This window comes from Pristis pectinata, chromosome 15, assembly GCF_009764475.1.
Source record: "Pristis pectinata isolate sPriPec2 chromosome 15, sPriPec2.1.pri, whole genome shotgun sequence".
In the NCBI taxonomy this organism is placed as follows: domain Eukaryota; kingdom Metazoa; phylum Chordata; class Chondrichthyes; order Rhinopristiformes; family Pristidae; genus Pristis; species Pristis pectinata.
Window position 1 is genome coordinate 1,784,533 of NC_067419.1, and position 19,700 is coordinate 1,804,232.

Sequence of the window (19,700 nt, forward strand, 5' to 3'; positions counted from 1 at the left end):
TAATGACTAACCAGAGATAGCAGGTATATACTGCTGCAGTCTCTTTGTACGCACAGTTCAATGCCTCGTGGTGATATTTCTATGTCCTATTACCCTGTACAAACTCAATTCCCACTTCAAGAGGCGGATGGGGCAATGGGCCAAGTGAACATTTCCCTTGGAAAGCTGATCCAGATATCCTGGCATCCCTGTGCTACTTTTACCTGTCCCAAATAGAAACGTTCCATGAAAGACATTGAAATGGAGAGGTTCACTCCTCAATGGAGACACTCATCCACATCTGGAGTATGGACGAAAGGAAAGAATTGACTGGAGGGTCCACAGCTGTATGAAGGTTCAACTTTCCACTGTTACATGACCAGATTTCTACATCTCAATGAGTTCAGTCATGGGTCTAAGACACCGTACAAGCACAAATCTTGCTTTAAAAAATGGAAAATATTTGGTGTGAGTTCTTCAAGAATAAAATGTGAAAGGTCAAACCTGTGCACGTTCTTCTGTTTCCGGGACTCAAGGTGTACCCTGGGTGGCAGTCACAGCGGTAACTGCCCACCGTGTTCACACAGCGCTGGGAGCAGCCGCCATTGTCCCGCAGACATTCGTCCTCATCTGGAAAGCAGGCGTGTGTTACACTCAGTTTTACTTTCAGAAAAGGCCATTGAGGTTGAACTAAAACAAGGCCACATCTTTCAAACCTCAAGAACTTTTGAACAAAGATTGTAGGCTCAGTTTTCATGTTTTAAAAATTCTACATGTTGAGGTTATTTTAACTCTGTAAGGAAGTTGGTGAGATCAAATCAACAGCCACTTCGATTCAATGACTGGTTGGTTCCCCGCTGGGCAACTTAAGTGAAAAAAATACCCTCCACAGTGCTCACTGGTTTGAAATGCTTCCCTTGAGGTCTTGAGGCTACAAAATCTAGCTCATTATTCAAATTTATTGGCTTAACAGCTACTGTTATACCTCCAGTCCAAAAGGAAGAGAGTATACTGGGGGATGAGAGAGAAAGAGTGGGCAGTAGAGAGATAGAATGAAAGATAGATAGAGAGAGACAGAGAAACAGGAGAGAGGGAAACAGAAACCAAAAACAGAGAGAGAGAGAGATGGTGATAGAGAGAGTGAGAGAGAGAGCTGGCTGGTTTGCCACTAGGCAGCTTAGGTGAAAAAAATACCCTCTATGTTGCTCACTGGTCTCAAATGCCTCCCTTGAGTTGGTCATTCCAGGTTATTGGCTTCACCCCTGCTTTTATACATGCAGTCTAAGAGAGCGTTATGGAGGAAGTGAGAGATAGATAGATTGAGAGTATAAGAGATAATGAGATAGGGAGAGATTATGTGAGAGAAAGTGTGAGAGACAGAGATATTGTGAGGGGAGGGAAAGAGAGTGAGAGTTGGAGTGACTGAGACTGAGAGAGATAGAGCCATTTAGCCCCTTGTACGTGTGTTGGTTAAATAAAAAGCTTCCCAGCCCAATCCAACTTTCTAGCACCAGGTCCACAGTCCTGCAAGTCACAGCCTCAAATATACAATATGGTATTTCTTAAATGTAGCGAGGGGTTCTGTCTTTACCGCCCTTTCAGGTAGAGAGTTCTAATTCGCTCACTACCCTCAGGATGATAAAAAACATTTCTCCACCTCCCCTCTAATCCTTCCACCAATTACTTAAACTCAATGATCCATGGTTTTACATTCTCCTATAAAGGAAATAAGCCCTTTCTGTTTACTCTATCCAGGCCCATCATAATTTTATTCACCTCAATTAAGTCTGTCCTCAGCTTCCTCTGTTCCAAAGAAAACAACCTGAACTTCAATCTTTCCTCACAGGTACAATTTTCCATCCCTGGCTACATGCTGGTAAACCCCCTCTGTCCTCTCCGCAGTGTAATCACACCTTTCATGGAATGTGGTGACCAGAACTGTATAAAGTGGTCGAACTGTGGTAAATGATTTTTACATCTCAATGAGTTCAGGCATGGGTCCAAGACTCTGTACAACCACAAATCTTTGTTTGAGAAAAGGAAAATATTTGGTGTGAGTTCCTCAAGGATAAAATGTGAAAGGTCAAACCTGTGCATGTTGTTCTGCTTCCGGGACTCAAGGTGTACCCTGGGTGGCAGTCACAGCGGTAACTGCCCACCGTGTTCACACAGCGCTGGGAGCAGCCGCCATTGTCCCGCAGACATTCGTCCTCATCTGGAAAGCAGGGGCGTGTTACGCTCAGTTTTACTTTCAGAAAAGGCCATTGATATTCCACTAAAACAATGGCACATCTTTCAAACCTCAAGAATTTGTGTACAAAGATTATAGGCTCAGTTTTCATGTTTTTAAAATTCAACATGTTGAGTTTAGTTTAACCCTCAAAGGAACTTGATGAGATCAATTCAAAAGCCACTTCGATTCAACAGCTGGTTGGTTCACCTCTGGGCGATGCAGGTGAAAAAACTACCCTCCACGGTGCTCACAGGTTTGAAATGCTTCCCTTGAGTCCCTGAGTACAATGTCTAGCCCATTATTTTCAATTTATTGGCTTCACTTCAGCTTTTATACACCCAGTCGGAAATGGGAGAGAGTACCTTGGGGGGAAGAGAGGTAGAGTGAGAGAGATAAATGAGAGAAATATTGATAGAGAGGGAGAGGGAGAGAGAGAAAAAGAGGGAGAGTGAGGGAGAGAGAGGGAGAGGAATAGGTGTGTGTGTGAGAGACGTGTGAGGGAGAGAGAGGGGTGAGAGAGAGGGATAGGTTTGTGAGAGAAACAGGTGTGTAAGAAAGAGAGGGAGAGAGGATTGTGTGAGAGAAGGAGAGGGGGAGAGAGGGAGAGAGGGGGAGAGAGGGAGGGGGAGAGGGGGGAGAGGGTGGAGAGGGAGGGAGGGAGAGAGAGAGGGAGAGAGAGAGGGAGAGGAGAGAGAGAGGGAGAGGGGAGGGGGAGAGATGGAGAGAGGGAGGGGAGAGAGGGAGAGGGGGGGAGGGGGAGGGAGAGAGAGAGAGAGGGGAGAAAGAGGGAGGGAGGGAGAGAGGGAGAGGGGAGAGAGGAAGAGAGGGAGAGGTGAGAGAGAATAGGTGTGAGAGAGAGAGAGGAATAGGTGTGTGAGAGAGAGGGAGCGAGAAAGAGGGAGAGAGTGGTGAGAGAGGAATAGGTGTGTGTGAGAGAGAAAGAGAAGGAGAAGGAGAGAGAGAGAGAGGAGAGAAAATCAGTAGCGCTGACTACTGAAACATTATCTCGAATCAGAAAAAGATCTGTGTGTTACTGCCTGCCTCCTGAACCTTAACTAAGTATCTTCCCAAATTAACACCATTTATTTGAGACCATGTGTTTTATTTTCTTAATAAATCTGTTATGCTGCACTCCACCTCGTGCTATTTGAAACCTGACATTCACAACATCTGTTTCTCTACCTGCTCACAAAAGAATTGAAAGGAACAACAATACTCACTCTAGCCAGTGTAATCTCAGTCTCAGTCTCAGTCATGGGGTAATTCCGCCCTCCACCATCCCAACAATCAGTCCATTGAACCTTCATTGCACCTCCTCTATTGCAAGTATATCCTTCCTTGAGCAGGGTAAACCACATCCCACTCAATATTCCAGACATATTCTCACGTAGGCTCTTCACAAACCTTTGCACTTGTACTCAAATCCTCTTACAATAAAGGTTAAAATACTATTTGCTTTTCTAATTTCTTGACTTACCTGCAACCAGAGCATTCAAAGATGCATCTCACTGTGTGTTTCAATGTATATGTGACTAATAAAGAAATCGTATCTTAAATTAAGTGACTCAGTGATTCATGTATAGATCTCTCTGAACATCAGCATCTTTCAAATACTCTCCATCTCATAAATATTTTGTTCTTTTTTTCTATCAACATGGATGATCTCACATTTTTCCACATTATTATTTAGTATTACACATTTGGCAAATCCTCACCATTCACATGGCCTGTCTATAAGTCCTGAAGCCGCCTTGCATCCTCATTAAAACTCACACTGCCTCTCCACTTTGTATCGTCAGCAAACTTGGATATGTCACTCTTGATCCCTTCATTTAAGTCATTGATATAGATTGTGAACAGCGGGGGTCCCAGCACTGATTCCTGCAGCCTCCCATTAGTCCCAGCTTGCCAATTCAATATGACCCATTTCTTACTGTCTGGTAAACAATTATTGGTTGAAACCGGTATATTACTCTCGAGTTCATGTGCTTTAACTTTGGGCAGCAACTGGGTGACTTAACCAGATCAGAAAGGATTCCAGTCCAATCGTTATTCCACACAAAGACAAACCTCCAGATGTTTAGGGTTCATCACAATCGGGAGAAAGTAAACTGAAGATTGAACTTAAAAATCCAGAGGTTTTCATAACGAAAGATTCAGCGCCAGTTACCTGTACAAGTCCTTCCGTCTCCAGCGTACCCAGCCCCACACACACACTGGAAAGAGCCGGGGCTGTTGGAACAGGAGGCCGAGCTGTGACAGTCGTGGCTCCCACTCTGACACTCATCCACATCTGCAGGTTGGAAGAAAGAGAGAGTTCATTTGAGAGTTGGTTGGTTTGTTGGTTTAACTTTCCCCTGATACTAGCCCAGATTTAGGTTCAATCCTCATAACTTTTGGAAGTCTATTGGGTTCAATGAGGAGAGACCACGTAGAGCCTTACAGTCCAGGACACTCTCAGCTTTCATTCCGGCTCTGTAAGTGTTCAGTGGAGGTCAGTTAGACTAGAGCTGCGTGTCACATCTCTTTTCAGCATAATCATCAATAGTTCCTTCCTCATACATGTGCATGCATGTGTGCCTGTGCACGTGTGTGTGTGTGTGTGTGTGTGTGTGTGTGTGTTTGTGAGTCTGTGTATGTACGTGTTTGAGTGTGTGTTTGTGAGTCTGTGTGTGTACGTGTTTGAGTGTGTGTATATGCTTGTGAGTGTGTGTGTGAATGTGTGTGTATACATATATGTGTGCATGTGTTTGTGAGAGTGTGTGTGTTTGAGCATGTATGTATGTGTTTGTGAGAGCATGTAAATGTGTTTGAGTGTGTGCATGTGTTTGTGTGTGTGCAGACATGTGTGTATGTATTTGTGAGAGCATACGTGCTTATGAGTGTGTGTGCATGTGTTTGTGAGAGTGTGTGAATGTGTTTATGAGTGTATGTGTGTTTATGAGAGTGTGTTTATTTATGTTTGTGAGTGTATGTGTGTGTTTGTGACTGTGTGTGTCTGTGAATGTGTGTGCGGTTATGTTTCTTCTAGTGTGTGTGTGTGTGTGTGTGTGTGTGTGTGCGCGCGCACATATTTATGTGTGTGTGTGTATGTGTGTATTTGTATAAATGTGAGAGTGAAAAAGTATGATCACATACATAAGTTTGAGAGACTAAGCTTAAGAGTGTGAGTGCATGTGTGATCCTTCAAAGTAACCGTGACAAAGCCATTAGACTGTGAGAGGCATCAATTGGTAGTACCTACAGCAAAGCAAACTCCAGTCCTGCCTTGGCCTGGTTAGGGAATGAACAGAAAGTCCTGTTCCATCACTCATCTGCCTCACTGTTATAGAGTCATAGAGTCATACAGCGTGGGAACAGGCCACTCAGCCCATCCCATCCATGCTGACCAGTGGGCACCCAGCCACATTAATCCCATCTCCCAACACTCAACCTGTAGCCTTCTGTGTCTAGGTGATTCAAGTGTTCATCTAGACACTTCTTGAATCCTGTCAGCATCTCTACTTCCACTACTCTCTTAGGCTGTACATTGCAGGCACTCACCACTCTCTGGGTGAGAAAGCTCCCCCTCAGCTCCTCTCCAAGTCTCTTACCCCTTACCCTCAATCTATGTCCTCTAATTTTATTCATCTCTGATAAGGGGCAAAGTTTCCTGCAGGTGACTAGAACTGCGAGCAGTACCTCAGCTGAAGTAGTACCTCAGCTGGACCATAACCTCCCTGCTCTTGTATTCAGTGCCCTGACTAATGAATGCCGATATCTCATACGCCTTCTTAATCACATTATCTACCTGCACTACCACCTTCAAGGATCTTCGGACTTTACACACCAAGGTCCCTCTGTTCTTTAATACTCATGATGTATGTCCTAGCGTCAGTAGAACTCCCAAAGTGCATCACCTCACATTTATCAGGATTAAACTCCATCTATCATTTCTAAGCCCATTTTACCAATACAATGATATCACCCTGTAGTCTAAGACTACCCTATTGTCCTGCAGAGGAGGAAACACGGAAACAATTAAACACAGCAGTGGTCACCAGGCAGTTTGATGCCCATTGTACAGGCGCAAGGCAGGCACGGTAGTGTAGCAGTTAGCGTAACTCCATTACAGCGCCAGCGACCCGGGTTCAATTCCGGCCGCTGTCTGTAAGGAGTTTGTACGTTCTCCCTGTGTCTGAGTGGGTTTCCTCCGGGTGCTCCGGTTTCCTCCCACATTCTAAAGACGTATGGGTTAGGAAGTTGTGAGCATGCTATGTTGGTGCCAGAAGCGTGGCGACACTTGTGGGCTGCCCCCAGAACACTCTACGCAAAAGGTGCATTTCACTGTGTGTTTCGATGTACATGTGACTGATAAAGAAATCTTATCTTATCTCATCTAAATTTTTCAAGACTGTGATCAACATGATCACTGATCTCGATGCATTATGTTCATCTCTGTTTTATTTCCTTCTCCAGTGAAACTTTCATTATGTTTCCAGAGTTAGCCAGGAAGTGAAGGAATTTCTGGTCTGGGATCAACACTCTCAATGTGTTTGAAAAGAAATGAAAAATCCCCCCCAAAAGATCCAGCCGGATACCCTGATTAAATCGGTGACAACTGGGTATACTTATACACAGGTCACATCACAGCTTATGGGATTCCTCTCGTGCTTCTGTTTCCACCATATCACAAAAATGTGTGGACTGGGGGGTTATTTGGCCACTGTAATTTGCCCCCAGTGTTGTTGGTTGGTCGAATCTGGAAGGGGTTGATGGGAATGTAGGAAGAACCAACTGGGATTACTGTAAATGGGCACTTGATTGTCAGGTGGACAGAAGGACCTATTTCCACGTTTTATGACTCTAAGATTCTCATCCAGATCATTTAATTAATTAAATTTAAATTTTCCGGTTGTCCAGGTGGGACTTGAAGGCACATATCCATTCTGTTCGTCCAGCTCTCTGGGTTACTGGACAACTAACTTAATTGACACAGCACTAGAAAATGCCATAAACACTTAGCAAGTCAGGCAGCATCTGTGGAGGGAGAAACAGTTTCTGTCCTGATGAAAACTGAAAGGTTAACTTTCTTCCTTTCTCCACAAATGCTGCCTGACCTGTTGAATGCTTCTAGCATTTTCTGTTTTTGCTTCAGATTTCAATTGTCTGAAGCTTCTTTACTTCAAAAACACATTGAAAGACTGAAGATAAAAATGGGAAGAATTTTTTTCCTCTGGGAAGATTGAATCCCAGTTACCTGTACAAGTCCTCCCGTCCCCAGTGTACCCAGTCCCACACACACACCGGAAAGACCCAGGGCTGTTGGAACAGGAGGCCGAGCTGTGACAGTCGTGGCTCCCACTCTGACACTCATCCACATCTGCAGGTTGGAAAAAAGGAAATAAATCATTGCAGGGTCCACAGCCATAGGAAGGTTTGACTTTCCACTGGCACATGACCAGATTTAGCCCAATGCTTTAAAGAAACTGATTCAAGGTGATTCGTCACCCAACAAACCTCATCTGGGATGTTACAAAGGACAAGCTATAAAACAGCAAACAGCTGATTAATTTATCCCATGGCAAGTTATTTTTAAGCTGTTCATAAAAGTTTTCTCATCACTACAGTTCCAGATGCAAGCGATCTTCCCAACCTCCTATTCAAATGTGTTATCACATCTAATTTGCAGATTTTTTGTATTCAAAGCAATCCTTTTCTCAATAAATGGTGCAAAACAAAGTAATGAAAAGTATCAGGGTTTATACTCCTCCTAAACATGGTAACATTGAAAATAATTCCCAGTAAATTATGGTCCCCGGTTAATTGTCTCTTTAGCTCTTTAAGGATGGACAATAAATGCTGGCACTTCCAGAGAAGTTCACATCCCTTGAATGAATAATAAATGAGATGAGGTAATAAAGCAGTGCTCCCCAAAAAGTGGACAACATTCAGTCTTGAGGTGATATGTCTAATAATGTCATACTACTCAAGTACCTGACTATTACCATAGAGAGAGATAGAGATAGATAGATAGTGAGATATATATAGAAAGAGAGAGATATATATAGAAAGATAGAGAGAGAGAGAGATAGAGAGATGGAGATATATATATAGAGTGCGAGAGAGACATATATAGATATATATAGATATATATATATAATATATATAGATAGATAGATAGATAGATAGATAGATAGAGAGAGAGAGAGAGAGAGAGAAAGAGAGAGAGAGAGAGAGAAAGACAGAGAGATAGAGATTCACCTCCCTCAGACTTTTATTACCTTAGATAACTCCCATACTGTCCACAACTTGAGAAGCAGGAAGTGGTCACCATAGAAAGCATCCTATCAGGATGTATCACGGCTTGGTATGGCAACTGCTCTGCCCAAGACCTCAAGAAGCTGCAGAGAGTTGTGGACACAGCCCAGCGCATCACGGACACCAGCCTCCCCTTCTTGGACTCTTTACCTCTCGTTGTCTTGGTGAAGCAGCCAGCATAATCAAAGACCCCACCCACCTGGGACATTTTCTCTTCTCTCCTCTTCCATTGGGTAGTAGATACAAGAGCCTGAGGGCACATACAACCAGACTTAAGGACAGCTTCTACCCCACTGTGATAAGACTATTGAACGGTTTCCTTATACAGTGAGATGGACTATGACCTCACGATCTACCTTGTTGTGACCTTGCACCTTATTGCACTGCACTTTCTCTGTAGCTGTGACACTTTACTCTGTACTGTTATTGTTTTTACCCGTACTACATCAACGCACTCTGTACTAACTCAATGTAACTGCACTGTGTAATGAATTGATCTGTAATATCAGTTTGTAAGACAAGCTTTTCACTGTACCTCAGTACAAGTGACAATAATAAACCAATACCAATACCTGCAACTCAACTCATTGAACCCAGGTGTTTTAGCTTAAAACATTTGTGTTGGGGATTTAAAGACGAATCATCGGTCAACGCTTTGGGCAAAATCTTTGTGAACACCTCAAGTGAAATGAAGCTGAGGGTGATCAGGCTCCAGCTGTCAATACAGGGTCATCAGACTTGGAAATTAAATCCACCCAACTAATCCATTCATTACTGGGCACACTCCTGCACCTTATCTGAACAGACAATTGAGCCAACCTTTCCCCACTGCTCAGCCAACTAAATTCCAGCATCCAGCCTCTGAAAGGTCATTGCCTCCAGGCACACAGGAACAGTTCGCAGTTCTGTCATTAATGATGAGAGATCTGGGACAACTAATGTCAGCTGAAGTTTTTTTATTCAAAGCATTCTTTCTCTCAACGTGTTAAAAAGTAGCAAGGTTTGTACTTAAACATGGCAACATTGAGAATAATCCTCAATTGAATGTGGCAGATTGTTAATTGCCTCTTTTGTTCAGGGATAAATAGGAATAGATCATAAATGTCAGCACTGCCAGCGCAGCCTATGTCCCTTGAGCAAATTAAAATAAAGAATTGAATTAATAAAGCAGTCTGCCCCAAGCCCACCAAGTACTAGATGATATTCAGCCTTGAGCTGATATGTCGAATCATGTTTGTATCAAAGTACCATGATATTACTGCCTCTCACGAGAGAGAAAGACCGAGAGAAAGAGGCAGGAGGAGAGAGAGAGAGAGAGTGAGAGAACAAGAGAAAGAGAGAAAATGAGAGAGAAAGTGAGAGGGAGAGAGAGGCAGACTGACAGAGAGACAGAGAGAAAACGAGAGAGGAAGTGAGAGAGAGAGAGGAGAGAGATAGAGAGAAAGTGAGAGGAGAGAGAGACAGAGACAGAGAGAGAAAATGAGAGAGAAAGCAAGAGAGAGAGGAGAGAGAGAAAGCGAGAGGAGAGCGCGAAAGAGAGAGAGAGAGAGACAGAGACAGAGACGGAGAGAAACTATGCGCCTCCCTGAGAAGTTCATTACCATTGTTGACACCTTCCCCATCCATGACTTGAGTGATGGATGGTGGTCACCTCATCGACCAGACATTCCCTAATTCCCTACAGGATGCAGCGCAGACACTGGTTAAAAACTTCCTCTGCTGCCACTGACTAAACCTTAGCCCACAGCCCAAAAAAAATGTCAATGTCACCCAGTGACACAAGAGCATCACCAGCTCTGAGTCACACACCACCCTGACTTATAAATATATCACATTTCCATCTTCATCAACAGGGAAGAATTCTGGGACAACCCCTGTCAAGGCTGTGGGAGCACTGACCCCACTTGGATTGCCCTGGTTCAAGAAGGCAGATGTCTGCCTCATGCTGAGAGTGAACTGTAAATCACTGTGATGGGGTTTCTTTCCCTGGACCCAACTGGTTCAGAAAGTCTTTGGTTGTGTTCCTGATGAGGAAATCTCCAAACTGCATCATTGTTAAAACCAACTGAAATAAAACTTGAGATTTTGGGAATTCATCACATCAGAGAGGGATTTCATGAAACAAGCAGATAATTGAGTAATTTCCACAGTGAAAGATTCAGTGCCAGTTACCTGTACAAGTCCTTCCGTCCCCAGTGTACCCAGCCCCACACACACACTGAAAAGAACCGGGACTGTTGGAACAGGAGGCTGAGCTGTGACAGTCGTGGCTCCCACTCTGACACTCATCCACATCTGCAGGTCGGAAGAAAGGGAGAGGTCACTGGAAGGTCACCAGCTTCCTGAACATTCAACTTCTCACTCTGATGCACAAAGCCAACTTGGTTCTTAACACAAGAAGCCCTGGGACCATGGCAGGAGTCTCTGGCTGCCCATCCTTCTCACACTATTCACAGAGTGAACCACTACCATGGATGGATCCCTGACTTTGGTGGATGGGCAGGAGAAGGAGTGGAAGACAATAATCTTTAAGAAGAAATGGCAACTATGGAATCAGATAGGACAGCAGAAGGGAAAATATTACTACATGGGGTGAACCTAAAACTTTAATGTAGCTGTAAGGCACTCACTAATACATCTTACAATGAGATGAAGAGAAACATCCTTACCCAGAGTGATGAGGATGTGGAACGTTTCAGCCAGAGGCAGTATTTGAGGTGAATAGCCAGGCTGCTATTCACAGGGCAACTGAATGTGGGGGAAGGACCAGAGGGTTCGCTGAGAATGGGAGATGAAGTGGGGTTTGTGTGCAGTGGGAGCACCAACGTGAATTTCTCAGGCTCTAGATTCTGTGGTGGAATATCTGCTAATTCATGATAGTTAAGGAAAGAGCATTCGAGGATGATACCAAGTACAGGCAGTCTTCCAGTTATGTCAGGGTTCCGTCCCTGAGAACTGACCATAAGCTAGTTTCTCCATAGCCCATAAACATTCATTTTCTATAGTGACCCATATCACATCGCTGTACATACACTTGCTATAATACTTTCATCCTGTTGAATATTCACCCAAACAATACCAATAATTAAACTAATGAAATATGTCATGTACCAGTAATTAACAAATACCACAGAACATTTTATTATTATTATTATCTTGAAAAATGTTTTAAAAATGTATGGGAGACATTGTCTAGTCAGATGTCCATAAGTCAGGTCATCTGCACCCTGGGGAGCCCCTGAATAGGAAAGAAAATCCTAACAAAAAATTAACTACTGCATTGCAAATTTTCAATGGGAAAAATCAAAAACCAATTGAAGAAATTGAAATATTCCCGAGCCACATCTGCCTTGTTGGTCACGGAGACAAATTTCAGAGAACATCATTAAGGAGGAGAGAGAGTTCGAGGGGTTCCCAATGACATTCCACAGATGGGAGCTGGGCAGCAGAATGCACGGCTGCCTGAAATGAAGGAGAGGAAAACAGGAACAAACAAGATTGTGGGAATGTCATTGGCCAGAGAGACTCCATTGGCTGGGAAGCACAGGGATGTGACAAAGTGAGTTACATTTATTACAGATTGAACACCCAGAAAGATCTTTCCCAGTGTCAAAAAAAAATGAAGAGATTGTAATCCTGTGATGATATTGTTGATCTCTGTGCCAAGTTGTAGAAATTGCATCAGGCATGCAGAGGTGAATCTTAATCAGAATTTCTGGATCAAATTTCCAGATGCCTGGAAAATGGATAGAGTCGTGACTTAGTGACAAAGTAATTTTCTTCTGGGTCATGTGGTGAGTGGTTGATTGATCAGACCAGGAGGATTCCAGTTGTCATCAGACTTCTGGGGTGGAAAGAACTCTGATATTTGGGATTCATCAGAACAGACTCAAACCAATCCAATTCCAATGAATAAAGACAGTGGGAAGGACTTATCCTGGGAAGATTCAGTGCCAGTTACCTGTACAAGTCCTTCCGTCCCCAGTGTACCCAGCCCCACACACACACTGGAAAGAGCCAGGGCTGTTGGAACAGGAAGCCGAGCTGTGACAGTCGTGGCTCCCACTCTGACACTCGTCCACGTCTGCAGGTTGGAAGAAAGAGAGAGTTCACCGGAGGGTCCACGGTGTGTGAATATTCAGATGCTTAATGTTTTTCCATCACTCACCTGTGCAGCCGGATCCATTCCAGGCGTAGCCGGGCTCACAGGTGCAGATGATCCTTCCATCCCGTTGGGAACAGGAGGCATTGGATCCACACGGATTGCTGACGCACACGTCACTCACTGCAGAGACAAGATGAATGGAAGTGGTTTAGTAAACACCACAGCCTGGGGTCTCTGATCTTGAATTGAGGAAGGAAGGAGGGAAACTGTTGAACAAAACTGGGGATATTACTGTGGTGATCAGATCACAAGAAGGTGGAGGAATAAAGTTACACATGAACTCTGGTTGGTCCTCAGCTGGAGTACTGCGCCCATACTGGTGAGTACACTTAAGGAAGGACGGCAATTTCCTTGGAGTACAAAAGAGAATAATCACAGGGATTTGGGCGGAAGTACAGACTCTACAGAGACAACTCCCGATGTCAGGATCGAACATGGGATGCGGGTGCCGTGAGACAGAAGAACAAGCCCAAAAATAGTCCAGCATTCTGGCCCAGTTTGGATTGGATGCAAAGGGATGAGATTGGAGTTCGTCGGCTTTTAAAAAACAATTAGCTGAGGAACAGGCTCATTTCCATCGAGTCCCTCCAATACCAAGGGCCTGTAGATGACTAAATCCAGAAATAATGGAAATGAAACAGGAACGAATAACATTAAAATGAAGTCAGATTCATAGTTCCATGAAGATGGAAACCATCCACCACAGTGGAATCCAGTGGCTCAGAGGAGAACTGGAAAAGTAACAGGGACCATAAAGAGTAGCCGTGAGGAACATAGCAGGGAACCCAAACGTCTGTTATGAAGACGTGAATGTTAAAAGGTTGGTCAGAAGTAGGGTACAGTGATTAGGGAGCAAAAGGGAGACAGAAGGCGTGGTTGAGGGACTAAGTGTCAGTCCACTGAAGAAGCGACGGCAGCCAGTGTCATAGGAAAGGAAGAGGAAGCAGAGACATTAAAAAGGAGCAGTGAAAGTGGGAAAGTCTCTCCATGCAGTGACTCCAGTCGTAGACGGTGATGGCCCAGATGTTATGGGAATGCATTCCAGTTCCCATCAGATCTGGTGATGGGTGCCAGTAAATGGGGGGTGTTATAACTTGTTTAAAAAAGCAGGGAGGGGTAATCCCCACAATTCCTGCCTGATATCCATGGCAGGGGACTTGTAGGAACATCAATCCGGGAGAAAAGATAATTCACAATTGAAAAAAGATGTAGGATTACATGAAAGATGGCAGGATTGGTTAAACGCAAATTGTGGGCCTGATTTCATTCAATGGATTAAATTACTTTATTTATCCCCCTCTGCTCGTGTTCTTACTAACTTTCAAAAGTCTAAACTTTCTAAACTTCAATGTGGAACCAGACAGGGACACCCTCTGAGCCCTTTGCTCTTTGATCTGGCTTTAGAACTTTTACCTATTGCTTTTCGAGAATCTAGAGATATCACTGGTATCTTTAGAGGAAGTATTACCCACAAAGTTTCGCTTTATACTGACGATTTACTGCTTTTTATCTCTAACGTTGAGACCTCATTACCTTCTATGCTTTCTCTACTTTCTTGTTTCGGCCAGTTTTCAGGTTATAAAGTGAACATAAGAGTGAACTTTTCCCTTTGAATAATCTGATGTCATTCGATACTAACCTTCCTTTTAAAATTGTAAGAAATCATTTTACCTATTTGGGTGTAACAATTACTAAAAATCATAAACACCTATTTAAAGAAAATTTTCTTACTTTACTGAACTATGTGAAAAGGGTTTTATCAAACTGGTCACCCCTTTCCATATCGTTGATTGGTCGAATTAATTCTATTAAAATAAATATTCTACAGAAATTTATATACCTATTTCAGGCTCTACCCGTTTTTATTCCTAAGTCCTTTTTTGATTCTCTTGATTCAATTATACCTTCTTACATATGGAAAAAAAACATCCTAGTTCACTTTCAAAAAATTAAGAAGCATGGAGGTTTAGCCTTACCAAACCACAGGTATTATTACTGGGCAGTCAATATACGAAATCTTACGTTTGGTTACTTTACATAAATCATGAGGCATGTACAGTATGGGTTTCTTCAAAGCTAATTCTGATAAATCATTTTCTATTATTTCTCTGCTGTGTTCCTCGCTTCCTTTATCATTAAATAAACAAGCTGATAATCTGGTAGTTAAATATGCCTTGAATATTGGCTACAATTTAGAAAATATTTTGTCTTATTGAGATTTTCTTTGTCGCATCCCGTTTTCTCTATTTGTTTTTTTTAAACCTGCTATGACTGATGTAGTTTTTAAAGAGTGGGATTGATTGAGTTGTAATTGTTTTCAAGCTCTGTTTGTTGAGGAAATCTCTCTTCATTTGCAACAATTGTCAACTATAATATAGCTTACCAAAAACTCATTTTTTCCATATTTGCAAACAAGAGACTTCCTCCGATCTCAATTACATACTATCCCCTATGAGTCCTGATCAGAACTTACTAGATGTAATTTTTTAATTTGAAGCCTTTTTATGTTGGCTCAGTATCTAATATTTATTTCAGGTTATTAGGAATGAGTAAGGTTCCTTTAGACAAAATCAATTATGCTTGGGAACAAGATTTGCAGATTTCAATCTCTGAGGAAACTGGAATGAAATTTTTTAATTGGTCAATACTTCGTCATTGCGCGCTCATCACTCCCTCCTTCAATTTAAAGTGGCCTATAGAGCTCACTTCTCCAAAGACAAGCTATCTCTTTTTTCATTCGGATATATCTCCCTGTTGTGATAAATACAACAATGGAAATGTTTCTCTAATCCATATGATTTAGACATGTCCGAGTCTTTAAAAAATACAGGATAGAGGTATTCCAAACTTTTCCTGTGCTTTTTAAAATAAATTTTAAGCCTAATCCTTTCAGTGCATTATTTGGGATTGTTGGAGAAAAGGCATAACTTTGGAGACTTCTGATCTACATATATTGGCCTTTATTTGTCTTATAGCCAGGAGGGCTGTGTTGCTTAAATGGAAGGAAGTTACTCCGCCTACTCATGTTCAATGGTTATGTGACGTTATGTCATACCTAAATTTAGAGAAGATCCGTTGTTCAATTTCTGATTCTGACTTAGACTTTCAAACATTGTGGGGACCTTTTTTGAACTATTTTCAAAACCTTTGATTTGTTGATTAAAGTACAGATGTTGGCTAGCATCATTATGTGATAAGGGTTTCTCTTTGTCTTTCTTTCTTTACCAAACAGCTTCGGTCTTGGTAGTGGGTTTAGATTTTTTTTAATGATAAAATCATTGCAATTTAATCGTTATTAATTAATTATCATTTTTGATTACTGTTATGGGGTATTGTGATTTTGTGTGATTCAAGACAATGTATTCGGTACTATTTCATTTTTTTTCTGATTCATGTACTCTGTGTTCCCTACGTAGAATTAATAAAAATATTATAAAGAAAAGCCAATAGTGTTGAACCACCTTGACTGTGTTACGAGATGAAGGAGTTGATGTGGAGAATACAGTTGATGTTGTCTGTGTGGATGTTTTAAACGGTTTTGAACAAGTGTCTAGCACTTTTTGATAGACACATTGATAAATTTAAGATGACCAGGTTCGGCTGTGGCCTGATAAATCACAGTTCCTTTTTCATCAACAGGTGAGAATTCTGGGACAACCTCCTGCAGCACTGTGGGAATACTGTCACCACATGGATTGTAATAGTACTTGGAGGTGGCTGTCTGCCAAGTTCTGAGAGGGAACTTTGTATTATTATGAATCTGTCACCTTTCAGGAATCAATGATTTAGACAGTCTGTGGTTGTGTTACCAATGAGGAAAGTTCCTACCTCCATCATTGTTCTTGACTGAAATGAAACTCCATGGTTTTGGACCTCATCACCTCAGAGAGAGATTTCATGAAATAAACCAGTGAACTGAGAGATTTCCGCAGTGAAAGATTCAGCGCCAGTTACCTGTACAAGTCCTTCCGTCTCCAGTGTACCCAGCCCCACACACACACCGGAAAGAGCCAGGGCTGTTGGAACAGGAGGCCGAGCTGTGACAGTCGTGGCTCCCACTCTGACACTCATCCACATCTGGAGTTTGGGAGAAAGGGACAGTTCATTGAAAGGTCACCTGCTTCCAGAGTGTTCAACGTCTCGCTGCCACACGCAAAGCTTGGTCTCTGAAGAAACTGACTGGAGAAGTTCCCTCACACACCAGGCCTGGGCAACACAACAGGGGGTCTCTGGCTGCTGGTTTAGTTGGGAATGGCTGGTAGTGGTTCTGAAAGCAGCATCGGAGCCAGAGGCACTGTGGGGTTGGGAGGAATCGCAAGCAAGATTGGGATAGTAGTAGGGATTGTGGAAATCAGGTAAATGACCAGTGAGGGGGCTGGGGAATGGCTTCTATAATGACCTTAAGCCAGTCAGAGGCAGTGATGAGTTTGGGTGGGTGGTGTAGGAGGTGTTTAAGGCCTGTGGAGGTGGGATCAATGAACAGCAAAGGTAAGGACTTCGCTTACATGGATCCCCATCCAGCAGTGGACTGGAAAAACCTGGTGGTCCCGGGCAATGGGCTATGTTCACCAACAATGTTCCAAAATGATCACTACACCAAGACTGGGGTCATCCTGTGTGTGGCCTGATGTGAAATTTGTGTCAGGCATATAAAGTTGACTCTCGACCAGATCTGCGAGCTCGAACTTTTAGAGCTGTACGATTAAACCTGGACTTGGTCACAACATAGGAAAAAAAAATGATTTCCAATACTGGACCCCTGAAAGTGTACAGCCTTGGGTACCTGCATATCTTCATCCACAAACACATTTGAGGATTTCAGAACCTCAGATTGAAAATAAAAGGACCTCAATAACCACCTTCCCAACCCGGGCTCTCATCTCCCCAGGACCCACCTCCTGCCACCCCATCCTCCCTGCCCAAACCCATCAGGGTGGGGCAGTAAGTGATCAGACCAGGAGGATTCTTGTTATTATCAATCTCCCGGGATGGAGAGAAATGTATGGGATTGAACACAATGGACAGAAACAAAGAACTTCCAACAAAAAGAGCCAGAAATGGGAATGTTTTCCCCAGAAAGGGTCAGTTCCAGTTACCTGTACAAGTCCTTCCGTCCCCAGTGTACCCAGCCCCACATACACACCGGAAAGAGCCGGGACTGTTGGAACAGGAGGCTGAGCTGTGACAGTCGTGGCTTCCAGTCTGACACTCGTCCACATCTGGAGTTTGGAAGAAAGGGAGAGTTGACTGCAGTGACACGTGCTTCCTGAAAGTTCAACCTCTGTACGCCTGCTTCATCAAAATTATGCCCACACTGTTAAAGAAACTTATTATGTGTGGATTGCAAACACAATGCACCTCTAGGCTCATTGATTATTAGAGGAGATGGGGGAGAAAATGCCAGTGTAGAAACAAACATGTGATTAGCTTGTCCTGTGGCAGGTTATTTAAAATCATTGTTGATCAGAGTCCTTACCACCACACAACCAGATGAATGGAATTTTCCCAATCTCATTGCAAGCAAGTTATCAAATCTGATTCGCTGTCTTTTATTTACCTAATGATCCTTTCTCACAATATTGAAACCAAAACATTAGAACGGATCAAAGGTTACACTCCTCCCACTGATAGGAATATTGAAAATAACTCCCAATTCAAAGTGATTAACTCTGAACTACCCATTCAGCTCAGTGGTAACAGGGATGGATAAGAAATGTCAGCAGCAGAAAGTTGACCACATCAGGCTTGAGGGGACATGAGGAATAATGTTCCTACACAGCTCACAGACCATAAAGATGGAAAAACAACAAGATGCTGGAAGATCTCAGCAGGCCAGGCAGCATCTGTGGAGAAAAATAGATGGTCAACGTTTCGGGTCAGGACCTGAAGAAGGGTCCTGACCCAAAACGTTGACCGTCTCTTTATCTCCACAGATGCTGCCTGTCCTGCTGAGATCCTCCAGCATCTTGTTGTTTTATCATCTAGATTCCAGCACCCGCAGCCCTTTGTTTTTCGCAGACTATAAGAAGCCTCCATAGTGGCTATCCAAATGCCTGAAACATTCATTCCCATTGACAACTGCACCACCATCCACAACTTAGGAGGCAGTGGTCACTTGATCAAAAACTTCACCCATTGGACCAAGGCTTTCAGCTCCAAATTCTGTGTGTTGGGGATTTAAAGAGATATCAGCAGCCAACATTTTTGAGTAAAACTTTTGTGAAAACCTGAAGTAAAACGAAGTCTCGAGTAATGAATACATGTCCATCGGACTAGGGAATTAAAACCATCCAACTGATCCTTGCGTGGTCAGGAATTTTTCCTGTATCATATCAAAATTTTTTAAAAAATGTAAAAAAAACATTATACATCAACATTTTTAACCCTTTCTAACTTGTTCCTGTCTGGAACAGCATTACTACCTTTGTTGAAACACCTTACATGGCCCTGACTTCCAGTTGACCAGACACACATGTGCTGTGACCATTTGAGCACGTCAACTGCTGGATATTTTGTGGTGAGGACCTCAGCTGTTGATTTCACAAAGCCTGACGTTGTGTTATGACAGGGAGAGTTCTAAAATCCATCATTGTTCTTGACTGTAATAAAACTCTAGATTTTGAAAACTGAACACATCAGAGAGAGACTCCAGCAAACCAACCAGTGAAATGAGAGGTTTGCACTGTGAAAGATTCAGTGCCAGTTACCTGTACAAGTCCTTCCATCCCCAATGTACCCAGCCCCACACACACACCGGAAAGAGCCGGGGCTGTTGGAACAGGAGGCCGAGCTGTGACAGTCGTGGCTCCCACTCTGACACTCATCCACATCTGCAGGTTGGAAGAAAGGGAGAGGTCACTGGAAGGTCACCAGCTTCCTGAACATTCAACTTCTCACTCTGATGCACAAAGCCAACATGGTTCTTAACACAAGAAGCCCTGGGACCATGGCAGGAGTCTATGGCTGACCATCCTTCTCACACTATTCACAGAGTGAACCACTACCATGGATGGATCCCTGACT

General features: G+C 43.1%; 1 protein-coding gene across 45 annotated transcripts in view; it reads right to left on the bottom strand.

The window, feature by feature from the left end:
• LOC127578644 (fibrillin-2-like) overlaps positions 1–19,700 on the bottom strand; it is a 168,583-nt gene that overhangs the window by 66,009 nt on the left and 82,874 nt on the right. For 30 of the 45 annotated variants that reach the window (XM_052030845.1, XM_052030858.1, XM_052030870.1 and 27 more), the window contains 10 exons: positions 19,385–19,507; positions 17,774–17,896; positions 16,632–16,754; positions 12,681–12,797; positions 12,474–12,596; positions 10,685–10,807; positions 7,452–7,574; positions 4,383–4,505; positions 2,069–2,194; positions 484–609 (listed from right to left, as the gene is read on the bottom strand). In XM_052030845.1, the coding sequence (XP_051886805.1) occupies positions 484–609; positions 2,069–2,194; positions 4,383–4,505; positions 7,452–7,574; positions 10,685–10,807; positions 12,474–12,596; positions 12,681–12,797; positions 16,632–16,754; positions 17,774–17,896; positions 19,385–19,507 (1,230 nt within the window). The remainder of the gene's footprint in view (positions 1–483; positions 610–2,068; positions 2,195–4,382; positions 4,506–7,451; positions 7,575–10,684; positions 10,808–12,473; positions 12,597–12,680; positions 12,798–16,631; positions 16,755–17,773; positions 17,897–19,384; positions 19,508–19,700) is intronic. The other 15 variants (XM_052030889.1, XM_052030890.1, XM_052030882.1 and 12 more) reach the window with 7 other exon arrangements.